The sequence below is a fragment of the Lissotriton helveticus genome, chromosome 8 (genome assembly GCF_964261635.1).
Source record: "Lissotriton helveticus chromosome 8, aLisHel1.1, whole genome shotgun sequence".
Classification (NCBI taxonomy): domain Eukaryota; kingdom Metazoa; phylum Chordata; class Amphibia; order Caudata; family Salamandridae; genus Lissotriton; species Lissotriton helveticus.
Genome location: NC_136069.1, coordinates 1121210096 through 1121234518, shown reverse-complemented (window position 1 = coordinate 1121234518; position 24423 = coordinate 1121210096). Strand labels below are relative to the sequence as shown.

The following is a 24423-nucleotide window of genomic DNA, read 5'->3' as shown; positions in this document are numbered from 1 at the left end:
TTGCATATTGCTTCGCGGAGAATGGGCGGGAGGGTGGGGGCACGGGCATGGACACGGACAACGGGAATGCAGGCGGGGGGAGAAGGGGGCACAAAGGAGTGCTCAAAGTCCACATACGGTGTAACACTCTAAGTAAAGGGGCCAGTAGCCATGGGAGGTGGCAAATGACGACAAAGCCATCATTAGGAGGGTCTAAAGACCCTCAAAAGGAATCAGAAGACAGCATTTACGAAGGACAACGACACAAGACAATGGGCAGAGAGTGGGCGGATCTTCCACAAAGCTTCCACTCCGTACTGAATACTGCATTCCTCGCAAAGCGAGAAGCACATGCGCGCTGCCGCTATAGGCGCAACCTAAAAAGGGGTGGTTGGGGAAAAGCATGCACCGTGCCCGCCAAGCTGTGCATGCATGGAAAATGGGGACCCTTGGGTACTCCCATGGGACCGATTCGGATGGCCCCGGGTGATGGGGGGCCTGCCACATCCCCCGAAGTCTGATTCCCACAGCCGTTTCGTCTCGCCAAAACTGAGTCAATACGGCTATTGGAATCGTGCATCGTACTCGCTCATTCGTAAGCCAACTCCATTATGCGGTATGATTCGGCTGCAAACGAGTTCGGAAACGATTCAGTCGACTTGGACGAGATCTTTGTATCGTACTTGGTCATCAGGAACGGGGGCAGACTCAGTCGGAAACATAGCCTCCAAATTGCATTTGCTCATACTGGAACCTTGCTCTCTCCCCCTATTATTCCCATCCCTATTATCTCTTCACCCTTCCCCCCTCTCCAGTACCGTATTTCACGCTTCTGTCCTTTAATTGGCAAAACGCATTGACAATGCCAATAGCACGGCTGACCGTAAACCTGTTGGCTTTTCCAATGCTTGTTTAAAATTGCATTTATGTTTTTTTAAATATATGGTTGAAGTTTTTTTTTCTTACTGTTTTTAAGTATTTTTAATTAAAATACCTTACACATTTTTTAATAATACTGATGACGGTGTACTGCCTGGAGATGTAGCCGTCTCCTTGATGTAGATGTGGTGCTATTTTGTTCTGCAGATGTAGTGGAGGTGTACCGATGTAAGTGGTCTGAACACTAACTGAAAAATATTACAACCTTGGCATTTAGAGGAAAAGGCAAATCAGTTTCTCTGAGACTGTCAGAAGATGTACTGTATAGTTCTCATTGTAGTTTATAGTTTGAACCAGCATTCATTCATCTGAGTCCCTAGAACACCTGCAGTTTGAGTTGGCCACAACACAGTGAAGCTCTGCAGGCAGATCGGCATCTTTCGAAGAAGGGGTTTGGTCTCCCCATTCTTTCTCAAATGGGTCCCCTGAGTAGTATGGTCCCCTTATAAATTTGGCAACTCCACAAATTAAATCTTCACATTCATTTGCATTGACCTGTCCCATTCTGTGTCTAACCAGGCAAAATTTCCATTTCCACCTCGGCCACAACTAATCATGTCAACTTTGCCATGGCTAGTATTTCGGTAAGAGACTTCCCCACGTATAATAACTTGTCCTGGAAGACCCTCCACACATGGGCAATCCCTTTCTCAAGGTCTTTGGTGCATTTGCCCATCTCAATAGAAGGCATTGTGCACACAAATTCCTTGCTGGTGAGTTTTCTGAAATAGTCTGATTTTTAGGAAACACTTGCTTTCTAATAGAGGAGAATCTCTGCATGCCACTTTCAACCCCCTTTTGAAAATTCAGCGCAATCCTCTATTATTTGGTTCCGTGCGATTTTTGATAACTCCTGTATTAATAAAGGGTTTTGAGCAAGATGAAATGTCCCTAAAGTTTAAGGCTTGTTCTCCATACTGGCCCACACTCATTAAATAATCATAAGCAGTTGGTAAAAATGGGTCGAGTGAGTGCTCTTGTTTCCATTTACTGCATGTTATGTTTTGCCTTCATTATGGGCAGCTGCACTTTAGGTGTCTATGGTGTTGACACCCTGTAAACCATGTTGTCTATTTACTTGGTCCTTCAACTAATAGATTTGGCCACTATATTGGCGCATCACAGGACTCCTACAGCAGGTGCAGTTGCTTATGTAGCAATTCAGGGCTTGGAAGAAAGCTGTTTTGATAGATCAGGTGTATCCAACTTTTTCTGCAATAAGAGCTACTTAATGGTCAATGAAAATGAAGTGATCACTTCGGTGCATCACTCAGGATTACTAACAGTAACGTGAAAAAAAGCTTTATCAATATGGAATGCCTCTACATGGTTAATACATAACAGCCATAGCTGCAATGTCCCTCACATGGTAATAATATTGCTAACAATTCTCCTGTGTCTCATGATTTATCATTCAGATGCCAGCTTTAAATATATTTTGGAAATCCAAGCAATGTTGTCCAAGCATCAGGTTATGAGTTAAGAAAATACACTATTGTTTTTTATGCTGGTCAGTTTTGGCACGCATTTGTTTATACAACCAAGCAAAAACTTGTAATTTAGAAGTCTGGGCTGCACACATGAAAGCTACTTAGAGGTAGCTGGAGAGCTACCAGTAGCCCCTAAGCTACTTGTTAGAGCTGCCTGGGATTGATCATGGGATTATATCATCCTGGCCTTCTGGGTACCAATTTATAGGATTCAATTTCCCAATCTTGGAAGGATGGAAGGCTGAGTTTACCTTGCTGTGATTTGAACTTGTGTCCTTCAGATCACCGCTTTTGTCAATGCCGTTTAACAAGCAACTTCAAATCGACTAAATAAATTCTAAATTTATAGCCGGTAGAATCAAGCACAGGGTTTCTTTACCTCGTTCTTAGAAAACTACTGAAAGGTGTCCTCTACCACTAAAAGTGGACCACCACGCTAGACACACATTCTCTTATAATCCACTAAAAGTGAGCTGCCCTGCTTGGTACCTGTAAATGTCACCTGTGCCGTACATGCTCTGTTGAGGTAAGACCCACTTATCAGCAGTAAAAGACCGAGTCCATCAACTGTTGGTTGACTGGACATGCAGTGCGGTGATAAAACAATCCTTTTCATATACAAATGATCGCATGCTTGTTGGGGTTTGCAACTGCTTTCCCTCGTCTTCAGTTCTCATGTGAAACCTTGTTTTGTTGCTATCAGTAGTAAAGTGAATGCAGTTTTAAACATATTCCCGTCCCGTGGTCCAGACATACAATTACATGTAATAGGAAATGTATTAATTAACTCATTCTTCTTGCACAGCCATTTTAGCAGTTAGATTTGCTATCCAGATTTGGTGTGATTGTTAAGATTTAAAAGTTAATTCATACATATTACAGAAAAAGTGCTTACCTTAATGGGAATGCTCCACTGAAGGCTATCCTTGTTGAAGATGGTCACACCCTAATCGTGGTGATGACTACTACTTTTTATGGTCATTGTAGCCTCCGTCTTAAACCTAAGAAGGAATTATATTTAAGTATGATTATATCAGAAATGTAAAGGTTCTCTTGTGCTTGGTGAGCACAGTCTTCTGAACAAGCTGCTGTCTATAGATTGGGAGTGTGAAATGTCTGTTTTTGGGAGTGTGGAATAAGTTAAGGAAATCCATTTTGAAAAACTATGAAACAAAACATTTTCTAAACATGGCTGCAACAGTGGTATGAGACAACATTCCAATATAAGCACCCGTAACCGTTCACCAAATAGTATCAAAAGACAGCTGGAGAGCAATCCGAATCAACTTGTAGCTCCAGAATTGAATCACATGTTTTTTAAGGAAATTATAAATGAACCAATTCTTTTGGTGTTAGAGGGATAATGCTTCAATATACTCTATATGGCCTTAAATGCAACAAATATATGTTTCAGATGGAGACTGAAATCCTTGTCTTGTGGCTGTAGCCAGTATTCCTTTATTTTAAAAAAATAACTTGCCAGCCATTAACCTTATTTGGTCAACTACAGTGGCAGAGACAACTTATATAGTCTGGTTGTCTAATTTGTTTTTGGTTGTACATGTTCAGATTTTGCTATAAATACTTTGGATTTGTATTGGGCAAAATAGGGCTTGTTTTAATTAGTCAATAATGTAGTGTTGATTACTGGATCCTTTGAGAAATGTGGAGTGTGCTTGGGTGGCGACTTGGAGATGTAATGGCTTTTTCTAAGACCGTGATAGAGTGGTGTAATATAAATAGGTTAACTTTATATTATATTTTTGTTAACAAGTTAACTATATATCTACCTTTTATAGGTTGTCTAAAAATATAATAATTTACATAAACTATTGAAAACATATATTGTCTTTCCTCTGATGCAAAAGGTCTTTTGCTTCCTTAAGACACAGTAGCTGATCCCTTCCTTTACTATTTCCTATGCTGCCTACTGCTTACCAAATGGACACACCAGTACCTTTTTCCAATTGCACTAGCTTTACTATCACTACATACCCGCTCTCTGATGGCTACCTAAACTCCTGCCTATTATATTAAGAATCCTGAAAAAGCAATGCCTGGTATGTAATTATTGTTTTTGAGTCTCATATAAAAAGAACAATGTTAAGTATTTATATTGATTTTGTTAATATTTTTGTTGGTTGCAGAGATCGATTGCATACCTTTTCCCTTCTGGACTATTTGACAAGAAAGCAAGGCCCATAATGAAGGTAAGGCTGTTCTTCAATATACATTTTGTGTACTTAGTTGAAAGAACCAGATTTACCTTCAGTGTTTTCAAATGTTGTTCACTGGGATATGGCTGTGGTAGAGCATTTCCTTCTGCAGTGATCTTCCCCATTCCGCTGCTCTCTTCAGCTCTTTAGCTGTGCACACTATATGAAATTCCCCCAGTAGGGCTACACAGTGGTCCTTATCCTTGTTCAGTGTGTGTGTATTCCATGTATTTGGATTGCTGGATTTTGAGCCCAGTAATCAATTCACTTCTAATTCCCTAATGTGAGATCATGTTGTGTTGCAAGAGCATTTGGATGTCTGATATCAAACCTACCATTGGTCTTGTTATAATACCCAATAAGTTTTAATTAGAAAATGTCCAATTTTCAAACTCCAGTGTGCCACACTCTCATAGTCAAGCTGAACACCACAGCACCTTTATTTATGTACAGTGCTTTGCATCCTTAAGTAAACCTCGTTTCCATTCCTTGACAGTGCCCGCTGCTCAATCTTTTAATGGATAATTATCAGGGTCCCCAGTTAGACACCTTCAGGCTTAAAGGTTTGCTACACTGTTATATGACTTTTCACAGCCACAGGGAGTCAGTATTTTAGAGTTAGCATGGTCTTTACCTATGTAAATTTCATTTTATTGTAGCATTGGCTATGATTTTCCATCAGACTATTGTAGGGGAGCATTCAATTTCTATTTTAGCATGGTTTGATCCCTGGGACTATAGAATGAGGTTTCTGAATGGAGATGGAGAGGCTTTAGATAGTACAAATGGGAAGTAGACTATGGACCATGAGAAATAGAGGAATGAGACTATACCCTTGCTGAGGCAGGTCACATTTTTCATGTATTACCTAGATATCTGAAGAAACGTTATGTAGCCTATGTGATCGCAAAAAGGTCAATTTACAAGCCAGAAAACTCAGTGATAAACTCTTACCTTCTAGAGAGGTGTGAATGAGATCTGCTTTTCTGGGTACACCAGAAGGTTGTTTATAATTTGGGACCTCTGCCTTCCCAATCTCCTTTTTTTGAGTCATTTGAAATGATCACGCTTACACTGTACCTCTTCTCTCTCCAGTTGTGGAATTCAGTTGTTATCCATATATTTCATTATGTGTGTTTGAGTAGGCCGAAGCCCCAAAGTGGCACCCAAAAGTTAACCCCATCTGAATCCTTCTATGGGTAGCAGAACACATAGTGTAAAATGTTGTCCCAGCAACAGCATGCCCTTACGCTTTATTACAGGCTCAAATTAATAATGTTAGCTTTCCAACAAGCATGTTTCAGTGTCTTAAATTGCTAGTGATCTCACTGCATTCTAGCCTCGTTTGAGCTCCACTCTGTCTCCTTTGAATGTGATCGCTCTGGTGAATAAATTAGCTACTGTTAGAAATGGGGTCTCTGGTTGGCTGGACTATGCACATAATCCAGGCAGAACCCACCTCTCTAGTCAGGGCAAGGAAGTTACACACCTAAAATAACCCCTGCTCACCCCCTTGTTAGCTTGGCAGAGCAGTCCTGCTTATCCCAGATGCAATGTGTAAAGCGTTTGCACAACACACTCACACAACAGTGACACACTAGGCACAAAAAGAGACCCCACACAAGGGTATATAAAAATATCCTTTCTATTAATTGTAAAATCACATTAGACCACAATCACATAACTCACTGTGCCACTAGGCACTTGTCATGACAAATCACTTTGCCAATCTGGCAATTGTCATAACCACACCAGCAGGGCACTACAGTAAATACTGGTATCATGCACACATCATAAATTATCATCACATCACGGTACATATGGTGCAACCCTGACAATGTAACACAACCTACATCATAACATCACAGCAAGAATATGAGGCATTTGGCGTGAGGCATGACACATAAGAATCGCCCGCATACCCATTACCATGGGATACCACAACACTAAGAGTGGCCCCAGCGCTCCTACTACAGGTTATGCAGTAACTCAATCCCCTTCCTGGTGGACTTCTGGGTTACCTGCCCGCCTACACCAGGGAATGTAGGAAATATCCCAGTGCTGCAACCGCACCCAGGTGGGATCTAAAAGTGGCACCTTGGGATCGGAAAACATCAGTGCAGCCCGTTCCTCACACAACACGAGGGGGTCCTACTCGGGGGCTCTCCCCTGCAATGCCAACTTCAGTAGGGAGGCCTCGCTAGGTCTTCCGCCCACTATTCAATGGCTGGGGCTGCCAGTAACTTGCAGTACCACCCTGCCCCCCTGGGCTTGTCTGCTCTCTTTGTCGAGGCACAAAAACAAAAGAAAGGAAGCCTGCGGGGGGCCACCGCCGGAATTCCGGTAACGCCCTCAGGGTTAGGCTAACCCATAGCGAAGTCTCCGTCCTTACTCTCACTCCTGGGCTCGCTGCAGTGGAAGGTACAAGCTGTCCTCTGCTTCCGGCCGGGCTCCTCTTGCAGCAACCCCATCCCCCCCCCCTCCCGGTGACGGGACACGGAGTGAAGTCTCCATCGGCTCCGCTTCGGGCTTGGGAACTCCTCAGAGTGGCCGCTGATGATGCGGCGTCCTCCTGTGCTTCTGGGGCATTGCTGGGCAACCCCGGTCAGACACAAGGGTTGCCCGAAATGCTGCCAAATCACTCGCGCTGGTCTTACTGACGAGCGGCAGTGCAGGGACAGGTAGCTCCTTACCGCCTCGGACTTCGCACACCACAGCAAGTTTGTTGCTCCCTTGAGGGCTTGAGTAGCGCAACGCCAAGTCTCTGGTAACACAAAGCAAAATATGCACCAAAACTTTCCAAACGCAAAGGGAAACCTCACAGAAAGAATAAAGCACTCACCACGCGCTAAGTTTTCTGAGTACCTCAGGGCAGGATACCCCGCCCTGGGAGATCACTGGGACACCCCAGCAGGGAGCAGACAACAGCCCAGCACGCAGGGTCCTTGCATGTAAACAAGAGGCAGTACTTTCAGCAGGTCAGCAAGGCAAAGTTCCAGTGGCGGTTTCTCCTGTTAGTATAAGCTTCTCCTCCGGCCAGATGCAGTCTGTAGAGCCAGCATGGTCTGGTTACAAGTCCACGCAGTGTCTAGATTTGTAGGGTCACAGCCCCTGTACTTATAGGTAGAATGTCTTTGTTCAGGGGGGCACTTAAAACACTGTATTGAAGTGCACAACACCCCCATTCACATCCCAGGCCCTGGCCCCAGTAACACCACAGGGGCCAGAGACAGCACTCGGGTACAACCCTATTCAGGTCCTGGTGCAACTCCTCCCACCACTCTAAATACAGACCAGGCCTATTCATGTGCAAGGGAAACTCCTCCCACTACTCTAAATGCAGCCAAGGTCTATTCAGCCTAGCGCCGAGTCACCCAAGAAAGGCAGGACACACCTCAACCCCCCTTGTGACTGTCTAGGGTGACCTGTCAGTCAAAATCAGACAGTGAATACACAACCAGACAGGGCACAAAGACACATAAGCACACAGAAATGCACACTCCTAAAAGTGGTATTTCTAAAATAGTTTTGACAAATCCGCTTTCCACCAATAAGCAGGATTTATCACTACTATTCCAAACATACCAAACATGGTCACGCTACCTCTCTCATGTCAGAAATTACCTCTGAAGCACATATCAGTGAATCTCCAATGCAAACCTATGAGAGGGCAGCCTCACAGCAGTGAGAAACCAAATAGGCTGTTTGTCACTACCAGGACATGCCACACAGTTAAGGCACATGTCCTACCTTTTACCTACAGAGCACCGTGCCCATAGGGCTAGCTAGGGCCTACCTTAGGGGTGACTTATGTGTAGTAAAAGGGGAGTGGTGGATGTGGCAACCATTTTACATGCCATGTCACTGCGGCAGTAAACTGCACGCGCAGGCCCTGCAGCAGCGGAGGCCAGGGGCAGGTTTGAAAGGCTACTTCAGTGGGTAGTATGAGCAGCACTGCAAGCCCAGTTGTAGCATTTAATTTACAGGCCCTGGGTATATGGGATACCACTGTACAAGGGACTAACTTTTAAATTAAATATGCCAAACCGGCGTAGACCAATCTTACCAAGTTTACAAGAGAGAGCACATGCACTTTAGCACTGATCAGCAGTGGTAAAGTGCCCAGAGTCCTAAAAGCAACAGCAACAGGTCAGAAAATATACAGGAGGAAGGCAAAAAGTTCTGCGATGACCCTGCAAAAAGGGCCAAGTCCAACAGTTACTAAGCCCGTCTCTTTGATACTGTTGAAGACTGTGAGTCAATGGATGCCTTATGTAGTGCACCGGGACTTCATGATGTTAGGAGCAAACAGGGTTGAGACATTCTATGCTATATGATATTTAACTATTTGTTCTCTACTATTTGATATAAGCTTACTATTTGATGTTGAGTTCATCCTCCCAGAAGGGCACTGGCATAATCAATGTTGTTGTTTTTCAGTGAGCTAATAATGACACTATGGTAAGTAATACTAAAAATTGGTATGCCCAACTTATACAGCCAAAGGCAGAGGAAGGACAACTGTGCCTCTGAACTGATGCGAGCGTAAAAGGTGATCTCATCATCCAAGAAAACTGTAAAATGATTTTGCATATGTGGCATAAGAGGCGGAAATTCTAAACAACTTTGGTTGCAAAGGAGTGCTTTCTTTTGACCAAAGCTTCTGCACGGAAGCCAGCAGCATCACTTCAGTTTTGATCTAATGTAGTTTAAGCTGCTGAAATAAATTCATCCATCCTGACCACCACCTCCATGGCTTCTCTCAGGGACTGCAAATTACCCAGTGGTTCCTGGATATGCACATATTTAGTTAATACAGCAACCATAAGTTAGTTGACAGTATCCATAGTTGGCATAGATTGTTACTGTGTTTGATACTGTATTGTGTGGCTTGTTCATTGAAATGTGTGTAGGAGGTCCAATGCATTTATCATTTGTGCTATTTGGTTATGTGTGGGAAAGAGAATACATTTTGTTTACCCAGAGTGACAGAGTTAGGATGGCTCAGGTCTTTTAGATTATTTCTAATCAACAAATCGGTATGGCTCGTCCTACAAGCAAGAACCCATAACATTCCCTGTCTTCTTTTCTTGAATACCCAAAACAATTTGTTTCAGCAGTATCGAGCAAACACGTTATTCACAGCTACTAGTGCCCTAGTCAGAACTATGAATACATCATAAGGCTAGGAGAATAAATGTAAAGGTTATTACTGTTTGGGAATTCTTAAAAGATATGTTTCACTTATTGGATTCATAAAAAACTATATGTCCATTCATATATCACATATCAAAACAGGCGGACTTAGCGACATTGAATCAATATTCAAAGGGAAAAAAGAATTCTGCTATGAGGCACTAACTAATTGCCCACACTGTGATCCTTCTCCTGCCTTCTGCCCAGCAGTAGCAGATCTCACTGTACTCCACAATAGTAAGGCTAGGAGAATAAATGTAAAGGTTATTACTGTTTGGGAATTCTTAAAAGATATGTTTCACTTATTGGATTCATAAAAAACTATATGTCCATTCATATATCACATATCAAAACAGGCGGACTTAGCGACATTGAATCAATATTCAAAGGGAAAAAAGAATTCTGCTATGAGGCACTAACTAATTGCCCACACTGTGATCCTTCTCCTGCCTTCTGCCCAGCAGTAGCAGATCTCACTGTACTCCACAATAGTAAAAAAGGGCAGGATAACAAAGAGAAACCCCCTGGCTTTGTATGATTCTTGACCTCATTTCGTCCCCCTAATGTTCTGGTGTACCAAGGCAGACACCTACTCCTTCAGAGGAATCCAGCTTAAATCGCCTAAGGAGCTAATGGGGATAAAGGTGTGTGGCGAATAAAACGTGCCCCATTTGTTTGTGTGGAAGATGGGTCCTGATACAGAATGCAGTGACAGAGTATGAGAATATGCACCAAAGTGTAGTAGGAAAATATCTGTCTTACTGGGGCTAGCATAGGAGCATGGCATAGGAGCATGGCTTCCATTTCTGTTCTTCCTTCTACTCCAATGGGCATTTAGTGAGAATGGAGGAGGAGGCTGGGAATATGTGGCATGAGGGACCTAGAAGTTGCATGAAGCCCTAGTTGGAGGTCTATTGTTTGAGTTCAGAAGCATGAGCCTAGCCTATACTGTGAACCTGGCAAGGGAGCGGGAGTGTGGGCATGTCATCTGGTCTGTGGGCACCTGAAAGAGTGTTTTGCCATGTACAGAAGAGGGAATCAGTGAGGTCCCCATCAAACCGTGTCCATGTCGTAAGTTCCTGCAACATCTCTAAAGAGTGGGGGAATCATGAGGGTAACAAAAGCAGCATACTCTGTGCAGAACAGTCCCACTGGGCATCTGAGGATCAGCCACCATAGGGAGCTCCGATCCAGCTGCTGAGTCTCTTGGCACGGGAGTGAGGAAACTGTATTCTGTAAAGAAATGGAGAAACCAACTCAGAACTTGAAGCTTTGAGTCTTCCCGACTGAGCTGCCAGTAACATTTTGTATCTTAGAATTTTAGATTGTACACCTGTAGACCCAGGGACCTCCCTTCTTAGACGGGGATACTCGTAAAATGATAAGATCCACCATACACCGGAGAGAGGACTAGTGACAGTTCAAAGATTTGACCCCAAACTGTACCCAGCTGCCGGATAGCCAAACCATGTACAGGAGATCTGAACAAGGAAGCCACGAAAGGTGACATTAGAAACCTACTTGTAGAGGTCATATCAATGAGAGCCGAGGCGATTAGATTCACTTTGTAAACAAAGAATCACCTCATTGAGTGGAGGAAGAATCAGCTCATTGAGTGGAGGAAGAATCTGCTGCCTTCAGGAATCCTGGTAGGTGAAAGTATGAAAGTATTGGATGATTCTCATATCATTAAAAAAAAGTCTAAACTTTGAGAGGAGAGAGCAATAACTATTCCACAGTCCTTACAATGCTGGGAACAGTATGCACAGATGTAACAGGTGCTTCTTTGGGGGTTACAGTCCATCATCAAACAAGTTTCTTGTAAATCACGACTACTCACCCTTTAGAGTCCCAAGACGCTGGGTGGATCTGCGGTTCATGTGAAATCTAAGGGGCAGAGAAAGGGGTTGAATACAAGGGTTCGCATGTGACAATTACAGGGCTTGGCCACCTAAATCCTCTCCATGTGCTGTCAAAGTAGAATTCTATCACAATGGCTCAGGGAGAAACATATTAACTACAGGTGGATTTCCATTCTCCCTTACTTTTGCAGGGGTGTGCAACCGAATGCTCTCTTTATCGGATTTCAGATGTAGGGAAGATCACAGAGGAGTGACCAGGGGAGACAACATGTCCTCTCTCGCAGGAGGAGCAGTGAATGGAGAGTGAATTGAAATAAGCGGTGGCAGAGGGTCCTGGGTCAAAGTAGTTTTGTTTTAACTTAACAATTTCTCTTCAGCAAAGAACATGTGCATAAACAAGGGAGAGAGCTGGAAGACTGGGTAGCCAGTGAAATCTTAATGATGCCAAGAGTTGATCTACCATCGTCATGAACAAGACTTTGTAGAGCCTCGGAATTTAGTTTCATGCTTTACAATATTGTACAATAATTTCTGGGAGGAAATATGAACATGACTATGCTAAGCTATATATATTTTTATTTTTTTAAAATATTTTTATTGCTGCATGATGTCATAGTTACAAATGTCAACATTCGTCATTCCATATCAATTTAGCACTTACACAAGCACAAGATGAAACGAAAGAACAATAAATTGAAAAATAAAGATCATCATGCATAATTAATGATTTTTTACCCTCCCACACTGCAGGAGTTGTGCGCCATCCCTTATCTTTGATTTAACGATCAATTACATAAAGAAAAAAGAAGAAGCAAGAAGGATGGTGGAATCTTCCCACTAACTGAGCCCTCTATCTTTCAAGCCATTTAGTCATTGGTTCCCAAATTTTTAGCCCTTTCATCCAAGCCTGTGTTCCTCTTTTTTCATAAATAGCTTTCTCAAAATTATAATTAGCCGTCAAGCGTGACAACCATTGATGAAAACTTGGGGGAAATGGATCCAACCATGCAGAGGCCAGGCATAGTCGCCAGTTTTTCTCCCGGCTTCCCTTGTAGATCCAAATCTATCCCTAGTCCAATCAAAGATGGAGAGAGAAAAAGATCATTGCCAAGCACTTCCTTGAAAAAAGTTGAAATCTCTTGTTTTAAATTATTTAGAACACTACAAGTAGTGAACATGTGGTTTAAATCCGCCTGATATAGTGAGCATCTGGGGCAATAAAGTCCCTCTCCCTGTCCCCCATTTTGCTATTTTCTTTGGGGCTATATTAAAGCAAGATTTATAATACTGGGCCTGGAGTCGGGCGGGATTAATATGTTTTGCGCTAGTTCTGTTGAGTGGGTAAATAATTCTTCAGAGATTCCTATTTCTTCATTCCACTTTCTTGCGCGAGCTTCTAAATCATCTGACATTAGCGAGTTAAATAACTTATAAATAACTCTAATAGGTGGTGACTCAATCTTTCGCACATTGTCTATAATATAGTTATTACCAAAACCACTCGGACCTCCACATTGTTTACTGAAGAAGTCCCGTATTTGGAGGTATTTATAAAAATCCCTCCTGTCTAGGTCATACTTTTCCCTCAGATTTTCAAACGACACTATATCTGTTACTAAGTAAAAATCCCCCAATTTGGATAGGCCTTTTCCCTGCCACTTTTTAACTATAGAGTCTTTAAAAATTTCCGGCAAATTAAGGATTTTACAGAATGGTGTATAACAATTTAATCGACCTAATCCCAACATTTTACGAATCTATTTCATTACTTTAAATCCACCAGCCAGTGTCTTAAAACGCACCTTCTTATAGTGGCAATCATTCAGGAATCTCCAAGCCCATCCTAATGCCTCTTCACCCATTATAAGTTCAATGGGTGTTGGTAGTTCCTCTAGAGATCTTTCTTTTGGTTTTTCCCTGGTAAGGGTTAGATTACTCAAAAGAGTAATAACCCAATAATATAATTTTATATTTGACAGAGCCAGTCCACCTCTTTCTTTTGGCAAAGGTAAGTATTTATAAGCCCTTCTTGGCTTTTCATATGCCCAAATAAATCGTGAAAACAAATCTTCAATTTTCTTCAAGCAGTTGATACTAAATTCTAATGGTATTGCTCTTAAATAATATAAAAATGTAGGAAAGAAAAGCATTTTGATTATATTGCATCTACCTATAATTGATAAATGTAAATTATGCAGCCTGACTAGCTCAGTTTTAGTTTTAACTATCAAAGGGTCAATATTATCTTCAACAATATTTTGTATATTGGTCATAATATTGACTCCAAGATATGTGGCCTTATCAACCTGTCTAATGTCATTGTCCATGGCTATATTCTTACATATAATTTGTGTCTTGGTACTATTAAGAGAATATCCAGAGTGTCGGCCGCATCTCACCGCCTCTGCTTCAACCTCAATCATAGGCAGTATAGAGACATCATCGGCATAGGCCAATACGTTAGTTTCCCAGCCCTGGGAGATCATAGGGCTAATGTTTAGATTAGCCTCCAATTGTTGTAAGAAAGGGTCTATGTAAAAAGCAAACAAAGGCGGCGAGCTTGTTATATTAAATGGGTCTGTGAGTTCCCCATTTATATAAAGTTTTGCTGAGGGTTGGAAATAAAGCATCTTAAATGCCTGTATAAGTCCCTGGCAAATTCCAGCCCTTTCCAGGGGTCTCCCATAAAAAAAAAGCCAAGAGACCCTGTCAAAGGCCTTTTCCGCATCAAGCAAAATTAACGCAGTAGGATCCCTAATAATGTTAGCGGCATCAAAGAGTGATATAACCCTTTTAATGTGAACTATGGTACCACCTCCTGGAATAAAGCCATGTTGTCTTGGTGATACTACTTTGTGGATTACCCCCGCCAGGCGAACAGCTAGGATTTTAGAATAAATCTTGCTGTCAACATTTATCAATGTTATCGGGCGATAAGAGCCGGGTTCTAGAGCTATTTTATTCTTTTTCAGACAAACTCTTATTTTTGCTTGTGTCCATGATTCAGGAGGCCTCCCCCCTTTATATACATGCTCGATTAGCTGGTGCATACCTCCCTTCAATTCAGTCGAAAACTTCTTATAGAATTCCATCGGGATACTATCTAAGCCAGTGGCTTTGCCACTAGGGAGGCTATTAATGCATAGTAAGATATCAATCTACTGAGGGGCCTCTTCCATTGCATCTGTTCATCTTGAGATAGTTGTGCAGCTGGGAGTTGATCAAGATATATCTTAATATCATTCAAGTTATCAGGATTGGTCTTGTGATACAGGTCTTGATAATATAAATAAAATAAATTATGAATCCCTTCTGGATCAGTAATTTTGCCTTGTGAAGGATCATCAATAGCTGCAATCGAATTCCGTGTGGCGTTTTGTCTTGCCTTAATCGCTAGCTGGTGACCAACCTGCTCGCTACGTTCATAAGCTTCCTGTCTCCATGCAGTTAGTATATCTGCTGCTTTTTTTGCTATTATCTCCATAAGGAATGATTTAGCTGCCATTATTTTTGCAAGCAAATCTGTAGGATCTCCCCCACCCTGCATTACTGTTCTCAATTCTTCTTCTGCCCTCGCCAGACCCGGCCCCTCTGTTTATCACTGAATAATTGACGTTTCTTTTTATTCCTATACAAGCTAAGCTATATATTAATAAAGTTATGGGTCACAACATATATGAGTGTCATACTGAGATTAACTTTTTGTAAGTTCTGATGGGGAGATAATGTGCTATTGGTGGGTGCTGCATGGCATAGATGTTTTCACTCACACTAGTGGTTCAGTAGAAGTGGATATGTGTGGCCTCAGCATCGCTGAAAACATCTTTATTCTACCTCACAGTGGGGTGCCTTAACATCATTATAACTCCCGAGTGTAAAAGAGACTTTTCACACCTTCATGTTTTTACAGGGTGGAGATGCTGCACAAGTTATCGATTTTTCGTATACTCGTTTTTCTTCATCAAAGTGTTCTTCCTTTGGCTTAACTTCCCTGTTACTGAGTAACTGTTGGATAGGCTTTTGTGAGCTGGCGATTCTTGGCCTCTCATGGACGCAGTAGAGCTAACCTGATTGAGTGACGTTGGGAGACAGCATACGTACATGATGGAGAAAAACGCTAGAGGTTAGGTGGGGCATGCATAACTTTAACGGATTAAGATCCCACACAAAATGAACTGTAGCAGGAAGAAATTGACTACAGAGAATGTAATACAGAGGATTTGTATTTTCTCATTGTTAGTGTAAAAGCATTTTGCCAGTAACAGTGAATTTAGCCTCTGGTATAGTGGGTTTTGCCAGGTGTTTTTGGTGTTGAGACCCTCAAAGATGGGTGCAGTAGCCACATTTCCCCTTTAACATTACAGTATATGATGCAGCCAGGGGATCGTAGATGACTGCTCCTAAGTGACCATTCATCCAATCACCGCTGTACCGCCTGAGACGGAAAATGGCACAATTCTGGGATGAGATTTGGAGCAAACAAGGGTATTTTTGCAGGAGATATGTTATACTTCCTAGATATTATAATATGGGCTTATCTCTTTAATTAGACCAGCTAATCAGAATGGTGAAGGTGTGCTTGGAGATACAGAGAACGTTTAGATGCAAATTCAAAGCCATTAATCGGAGAGTCACCTGACTGATGTATGGAGGCAATGTCATCCAGTTGAGAAATGCTTCATTTTCCTTTCTCCAGTTCATGACTCCTATGCTCAGATGGACCTTGACTTCCTTGTGAAGAGTAGACTGGTGCAGGTAGTTGGATTGAATATAATTGTGGTTTACTTACTTTTCTTGAACCCTATCCATCAATCATAGGGTTGGCTCTGCAGGGACTCAGTCCTGTAAGTCAGGGTGATGAGGGGAGAAAGCCAGGAGGCTATATAATGTTGCTTCTCTGGAAAGGATAAATGGAGAACTGCCGCTCTCTGGGAGGGTTTCAAGGCAATGCTAAGAGGAACATGGATAGCTCAAGATGCAGCAAATAGCATCGCGGGAAGCGACAATTAGGTTTGAAATGGAATCTTCAGAAAGGGTATTGGGTGAGACAGAAGAGTTGGAAACCCATACACCAGCAGCTCTCCAAACGAAACATATTGAACTGAAGCTATGTCACAGAAAGGCAACTGAATTTTTTCAAGCAGGCAGACCTGATATGAAAAGGGAGATGGTACCAGTATCATCATGGCTGCAAAAGATCTAAATGCAGCAGAAGGAAGGAAAGTATTGTCTCTACGACACTTGGCACACATGGGCAAAATCCCTACTGTTAGCACTTGTAGGGATGTTATAAGTTTGTTTTGTTTTTTTAAATTGTGTGCAGTTCATGGTCATGTGCATTACTCTTTGATAGAATAGATAACTAGAGTCACTAGATCTATCAAGGATTTTTGAGGTCTGGTTGTGATGCATTGTGGTTAAATGGTTAACCAGAAGGTGAAGTTGAGTGTGAAAAGACAGACCAGGCTCAACAGTGGAATGTGTTTGTTATCAGCACCACTTAATTGCTTTTAACAGTAAAGCCCTCATAGAGGTATGACCGAATTTTAGGTATGAAGTTTAATTTGTTATTGGTTGTACCACTATCCAGAATAGTTCTAATTCATTTATTTGGTACTTAAAAAAATTATATATATGTATGTTTCCAGAGCAGCAAAGTTTCTCCTTGCCTAGTGGGTAAGCTGTGAAAGACCACAGGCTAAATAAAACAGGACCCATTTCCTATCTAAGTGAAGCACAAAGATACTCCCATTTTGCTTTCTCCCGAGGAGCCCTTGCTAGATTCATTATCACTCCTTTGATACCGCATTAGATAAATATATGTGGCAAATAAAATTACACAAGAAAAAATTTACATTTCATTATCAATCCCAACAAGACCTATAATTTCATTGAAATATTTCCAAGCCAACGCTGGATATGTTCTTTAGCTCCCTGTGGGGTTGGCACATTTTGTGCATTTGAACTAGGTTGGGGTTGGTGCATTTAGTTGAATGCCACAGAGGGTTAGCGATCCAAAGTAGTTATGGTTTTGCTTTCACTCTGCCTGAATTTGATTGTCTAATCTTTTAACATTTAAGTTGTAAGACACCAACCATGCTTTCAGGTCATTGCAAACTGCAGTTAATTTAACATTCATGTTAGGGATGATCGAAGTACCAGAGATATCAAAATAGATACATCACAACTCCCAGGAAATTAACCTCGTCTTTAGGTGAGATGACCAAATTGAAGTCGAAACTTGATGTTTGAGTTTGTGGCTCAAAATTCATACAATGTACTAATGAGAACCGTTTATAATCTGTCAAGTTTTCCAGTTACTGTCTGGATTTCTGTTTCTTTTTTATCAGCTTTTCTTTTCAAACTGATGTACTAAGTTTCATTATTTTTTTTATTTACAGCACCCAAATGAAATTTTCCCTAAGCAGAGAGGTAAGTGGCACGTGTTTTAGAGTTCAGAATACATTAGTTACTCTGTTGACAGCTCGGTGTCAAGTCATTGTTGGCATTAGAGTTTTGGTCCAAACCTGGCATTGCTAGACAGTTTAGTAGTAGAAATCTAATGGAATTATTTTACGTGCTCAAGATCAGTGAGGAAGGTGGAACTTGTGTAGAAATCTCACTCTGCAAAGAGGGGTCACCAGCATTTTGAGTGACGTGATGAATTGAAGATGCATTTAGAAACCAGCATTGGCAATGCCAATAAGTCTAGCTTTAAAGGAATGTTGCATTGTAATGTGAAACATTACAAGTAAATAGCATGGGAATGGGTATGGATTTGTGTGCAAGTAAAGAACTGTAGAATAATACTGGTGTAGGTTGCAAAATATTATGCAAATTCTTATGAATATTCCAGCTTAAGCCAACTTGCCTATCCAGTTCAAATACTGTGTTCGATCCCTCTCGGCTTTATGTCAGTGGCTCTTGTTTCACATTCGTCATATTTTATGCAAAAAACATGATGTGTCTAGAATGTTAATAGCATTTATATATTATACGGTTAGTTTAGATGTCCTATTCCAACAATTCTAAAGAGGAACATTCAACATTTGTGAGCAGAATGTATTTCTTAGAGCGACTGGAGAACATATTTTTTCCCAAAATTACCTTTTCTTTCTTGCCCTACTTAATCCTCCATGGAGCTTCCGACAGCCAAAGACCAATTTAAGTATCACAAAAAGTATTTTCTCTACAATCCAATCAGAAACATCAGTTTAATCTCAGTTCGCCTCTTTTTATCCAACGTTTCTGCACAGTAAGAACAGACAGTTTTGACTATGCTGTCCAGATTTCTAAAATCAGGTACCTTTTGTCTTGGCTCCAGAATATAGTTCTTAAAACTCTGAGTTATACTGGGTCGTGATCTGACCTATCTCATGAATATTAATTTCAGTGTTTTGCATCCGGATTTTGGTCGCACAACATTAATACATATGATACTGAGACTGTATTTCAAAAAGATATCTACGACCTGCAACATCCTTTCGGAATCTCAATTTAGAAGTCAGAAAACCTATTCAAACTCCTAAAGAGGTATTTTTAAGAAATTGAATTATTCATTGGGGCATGGGTGCTGCTAAGAGACTGCAAGTAATAAAGCCACTACCTTGTTAGGTCCACGCAAAGGTTTCAATAATTTAAACCTGCGCTCACCCCCTAGTAGCTGTGGCACAGAGCAGACAGGCATAATTTAAAGAAAATGTGTAAAGCATTTAGAAGTATGAAAACAGTTAAAAAGCAAAAAACATAATACAATCAAACCCCCACTCCTATTTACAAAAATAGAAAAAGAATATAATCAACAAAAGGACACCAAGTGCCAAAAATCCAATCAGAGAACCGTATAAATACATATTTCAAGGTATAAGAGAAAAACTGCCAAGAGAAGTAATGTGTAAATGGATAGTACTGTTCACATGTAACTGGGACCTAGACATGATATCAGGACAACCACAATAGAACCCGGGTTGGGTAAGCCAACTGAGTTTGTCATAGTTAAAGATTTTACCTTAGAATTTAGTCTCTGAAATGGAATTAAAACTCCTGCAGCAGGGCAAAGTTGCAGACTGTATCTGAGGAAGTCCTCTTGTGGCCGGATGGCGGTTGGAATAGGTCTTGCTGAAGCCATTTTGGCAAGAAAATACAGATTTCGTGCCCACAGAGGTGCGCTGGTCAGCCAGATACTTTTCGTGCCTTCATTTGGTCAACATTTCTTCAATGAGAATTAGGGCCAGATGTACATAGGCTCAGGTTTGCGATGACCTAAAAGCGAATTTTTGTGATGAACTATTAGGTAATTGCAAACAGCTATGTATATGTTAGAACTGGGGGTCTTTAATTGACAGAGGTATGTACCTTTGTCCAAGTAGGGACCCTTGCTTCTAGTCAGGGTAAGGGGGATACACACTTTAGATAACCCCTGCTCACACCCTGGGTAGCTTGGCACGAGCAGACAGGCTTATCCCAAAGAGAATGTGTAAAATATTTGTACTCCAGACACACTGTAATTCAGTGAAAACACCACAAATGGACACCCCATCAGTTTAGAAAAATAAAGATTCTTTAAAGCCAGCAAGTCCAAAACGACAAAAATCCTGCATATGTGTAGTAAAACAGCACTTCAAAACAGTTATTTAACAAATAAAGCATGTAAAAAACAAATAGCTCCACATGGGGCTATCACGACATTGTGACAGCAATAAATCCAAAGTTTGGCGCCGACCCTGAGCTGCGCAGCGTCTGGCATGGAGTTACACAGTCCCCCAAACAAACAGCACCTGGAAAATGAAGTTTATGATGATGCATGGCGTCGTGGAGGTGAGGCGTCTGCCGAAGTCTAGGCCGGCTCACTGACTGCCACGGGGGAGGTGAGGCGTTGTGTCCGCGAGGATGTAACATGTCGAATCCAGGACAGGGGAAGTTGTTTGTGTCAGCGTTGAAGTGTCGGTTCCGGTGACTATGCGAAATCTGCGAGTTCGTGGTGTCACCCATTGCAGTCATCAGCGCCACAATAACTGGATGCTGGCGGTGATGGGAGTCGGTGTGAGTGCTAGCATCGGGAAGGCCGATAATGGCAAGCATCGAAGGGCGTCAGAGCTGCGGTGCAGGCCGGGCGGTGTGTCGTGCACTTCACGGACAAGGCCTTGGGCAGGTCACTGCAGCGGCGCTGAACGCATTGGAGATTATTTCTCTTGCTTCTCGTAAGTTTCTTCCAGTTCCCAACCTACAGGAACAACCTCTAGAGGCTCAAAATTAGAACAGGCATCTCCTGGCAGGTCAGAACTCTCAGCAATAGAGTTCAGGGGAGCTGGGGGTGAAGTCTTTGTGTCCCTGAGACTTCAGAACAGGAATCCAGCACACACAAGCCATTGCATATTCTTCTTCAAGCAGGTTCACAGCAAAGTTCCTGTCTTTGTCCGTTCCTTGGCAGAAGCAGCAACCGGAGGCCAACCCCACACAGCACACATCAAAGAGGCAGTACTCCGCTCTTCTCCTTGGCAAAGGTTCCTCTTCAGTCCAAAAGTAATCTAAAGTTCTGGGGTTTAAGGTCCACTACTTATACTCCATTTTGTCTTTGTTCTTCTTTGTGCCAGAGTCTCTGGGCCCAGTCCCAACCACTTCTGTCCTCTCTGGTGCGGCATGACCTCGGGGGAGGGGGGGGGGCGGGGGGACAGGATTGTGCAAGGAACACAGGCCCTATTCAGGTGCAAGGAAAACTCCTTCCACTACTTTAAATGCAGTCACAGTCTATTCAGCTCAGCTCTGAGTCATCCAGGAAGGGCCAGGCACACCCCAACCCCCCCATTGGCTGTCTAAAGTGAATGCACATCCCAATCCCATGACACTCCGAAGTCAGACAGTCAATCCACAAACAGGCAGAGGCACAAAGAATGGTTAAGCAAGAAAACACCTACTTTCTGAAATTGCCATTTTCAAACACGCAATTGTAAAACCATCTTTACTAAAAGATGTTATTAAATTCTGAGTTCAGGGAGCCTAAACTGTATTCCTTCATCTTGTCCCAATGGGAAGATATACGTGTAAGATTTTACAAAGTATCTCCCATGCTATCCTATGGGACAGATACCCCTTCAATAGTGAAAAACTAATTTGGCAGTATTTCATTATCAGGACATGTCACACACACCAGTATATGTCCTGCCTTGCACATACACTACATCCTACCCATGGGGGTACCTTGGATCTACCTGAGGGGTGTCTTACATGTAAGAAAAGGGATGGCCAGGGCCTGGCAAGTGGGTGCACTTGCCCCGTCAACATGGCAGTTTAAAACTGCACACAGACACTGCAGTGGCAGATCTGAGATATCTTTACAGGTTTACTCATGGGGGTGCCACAATCAGTGCTGCAGGCCCACGAGTAGCATTTGATTTACAGGCCCTGGCACACTCAGTGCACTTTACTAGGGGCTTACTAGTAAATCAAATATGTCAAACATGGATAATCAATTATGTTCATAGTTTACACAGAAAGTGTATGCACTTTAGCACTGATTAGCAGTGCTAAAGTGCCCTGAGTCCAAAAGCCAATAAAAACACATCAGGAAAAATAAGAGGAAGAAGCAACGGGTTTAGGGATAACCCTGCAAAAAGGGCCATTTCCAACAGTACAACAGTGTGTTTTACACTGTTTGCGATTCCCGTGGACCCCAAATGGACCTACCTCATTAATATTCGTGAGGTAGGTCCCCATTTGCGACCCATTGGGAGACTATAAAACCACAGGTATGGTGGCCTGCTGGGGCCAGCAGACCACCATGTCTGTGGTTGCTTTTAATAAAGCAACATTTAAAAAAAAAAAAAAATGAAGCCAGTTTTAGTTGAAGGAAAATGGGATGCATTTAAAAAAAAAAAAAATTAATTATTTACTTTACTTTTTTTAAGAGTATGCAGTGGTCCGTGGGACCACTGCCTGCTCTTAAAACATTTTTTGTATAAATTCAGCAAGTGGAGCGAGTCTCTTGGGGACCTCTTCCCATTTGTGAATGGGTTACCATCTACTTGAAATAGGCGGTAAAATGCGAATGCTTGGTGACCGCATTTCGGTCGCAAAAGATTCAAACATACCCACTGTGTGTCGCTATTAGAAAGGAATGCCCTTAACACGTCCCTTCCTAATACCAAATCGCTAACCCATTTTGCGATTCAGTAATAGGTTACAGAATCGCAAAAAGGAGTTTTATATATGTGAAAATTCTTTTTTTCCGGTTGCAAATGGCCCGGTTCTACGAATCAGGCCTTTTGCTGCCAAAAAATAAAAGCATGCACCTGTTCTCTTTTAGAGCTCAGAATCCTCCAGGGGGCAAGGCTGCAGGCTGTATCTGGGAAGGTTGCACCAAAGTCCGACAGGCTTACCGTTACAGTTTTTTTAACAGGCTTTTCAAGCATTAGAAACAGTAAGCAAACTTGATTTTCTTGCCTAGTGAGGTCATACCTGTGGGATTGACTTGGGTGGTTGGTCCCGGTCCTCCAAAGGGCTAAAAAAGTCGAAAATTGTTTTAAGTCCCAACTTTTCAGAAATTGTTGGAGTGTTCCAGGAAAAAAATAACCAAGGGTCTCAAGACAGCACTTACGAGTTAGAACTCACTCCAGCAGATGCCACCACAAGGTTGAGTCAATTCAATTCAATTCAATTCAATTCATGGAGCTTTAGTCGGTATAAAAGAAAGGATCATAAAAGCACATATAAAAAAGTACACAATACATAAATCATCGATTTAGAATGAAATTCATGGGATACAGACCAAATGCACTAAAATATCATGCTTTTACGCACACTAATAGATTTGTTTAAAAACACAGCAGTATAAAAACAGATGTCAGCAGATTTCATGTTAAAAATAAGACTCATTGCCTCATCAACTGTACGTACCCCATATTTAACAAACAGAGGTTTTAGGTACATAATTCGAAAGTTCAGGTACAGTTTGCATATTAATAAAAAGTGCAAGGTGCTCTGTTTTGATATACCGTCACACAGACACGGTCCTTTAGGATGCTGCTTAAGGTTAGGCAGTGCCACCAAATCGTGTACTATTCCAAACCTTAGTCTGGTCAGGACAAACTTATGCGATTGCCTGGTGACCAGTGCTAAGTATGGTGGAAAACCTTCAGTGAGGGAATATCTGCTAGAGAATGTGACAGTTAACATGGATCGACAGGCAAAAGCCCTCTTCTTTGCCAAATTATCCAAAAATATTGCTTTCAGCTCTGCTTTAGGTATCGTCAAGGCAGCTTTAGGGTCGGTCAAAACATTAAGATTAAAAACTTGTAAATAACAATCAAAGACATATTTAATCCACGGGATTTTCCTATACAGGTCCAATGAAAGACAATCCTCGATTATAGATCTATTTAGAGTCTTTTCGTCCTGGAGCCATATAGAGCGCCATAACATTAAAGGTCTTAAGGATAAAAGATCAGTCAAATAATTAATATCTAATTCCCGATGGATCAATACAGTGGCGGCAGAGGTGGGCAAACATAAAAGTTTTTTCAGGAAAGAATTTTCCTCCAGCTGCAACCTATGGTCGCAGCTGTGACCCCATATAGCCGCCCCATACAGTGCAATAGTGGCGCATCTAGCTTGGTAAATTTGCAACATGTCTCTGGTTCGCCTATCTCCAATTTTTGCTGCAAATTTGAAGATACCATGGGCACTTTTTGCAATTTTATTACTGATGTTGTTAAATTCGTTGGTCCATTTTCTGTCATGGGAAAA

At 41.9% G+C, this 24423-nt stretch overlaps 1 protein-coding gene across 1 annotated transcript in view; it reads left to right on the top strand.

Annotated features, from left to right (window-relative positions):
• MRPS9 (mitochondrial ribosomal protein S9) overlaps window positions 1-24423 on the top strand; it is a 470563-nt gene that overhangs the window by 146481 nt on the left and 299659 nt on the right. The window contains exons 3-4 of the mRNA XM_078657998.1: window positions 4556-4618; window positions 18084-18114. Coding sequence (XP_078514124.1) covers window positions 4556-4618; window positions 18084-18114 — 94 coding nt within the window. The remainder of the gene's footprint in view (window positions 1-4555; window positions 4619-18083; window positions 18115-24423) is intronic.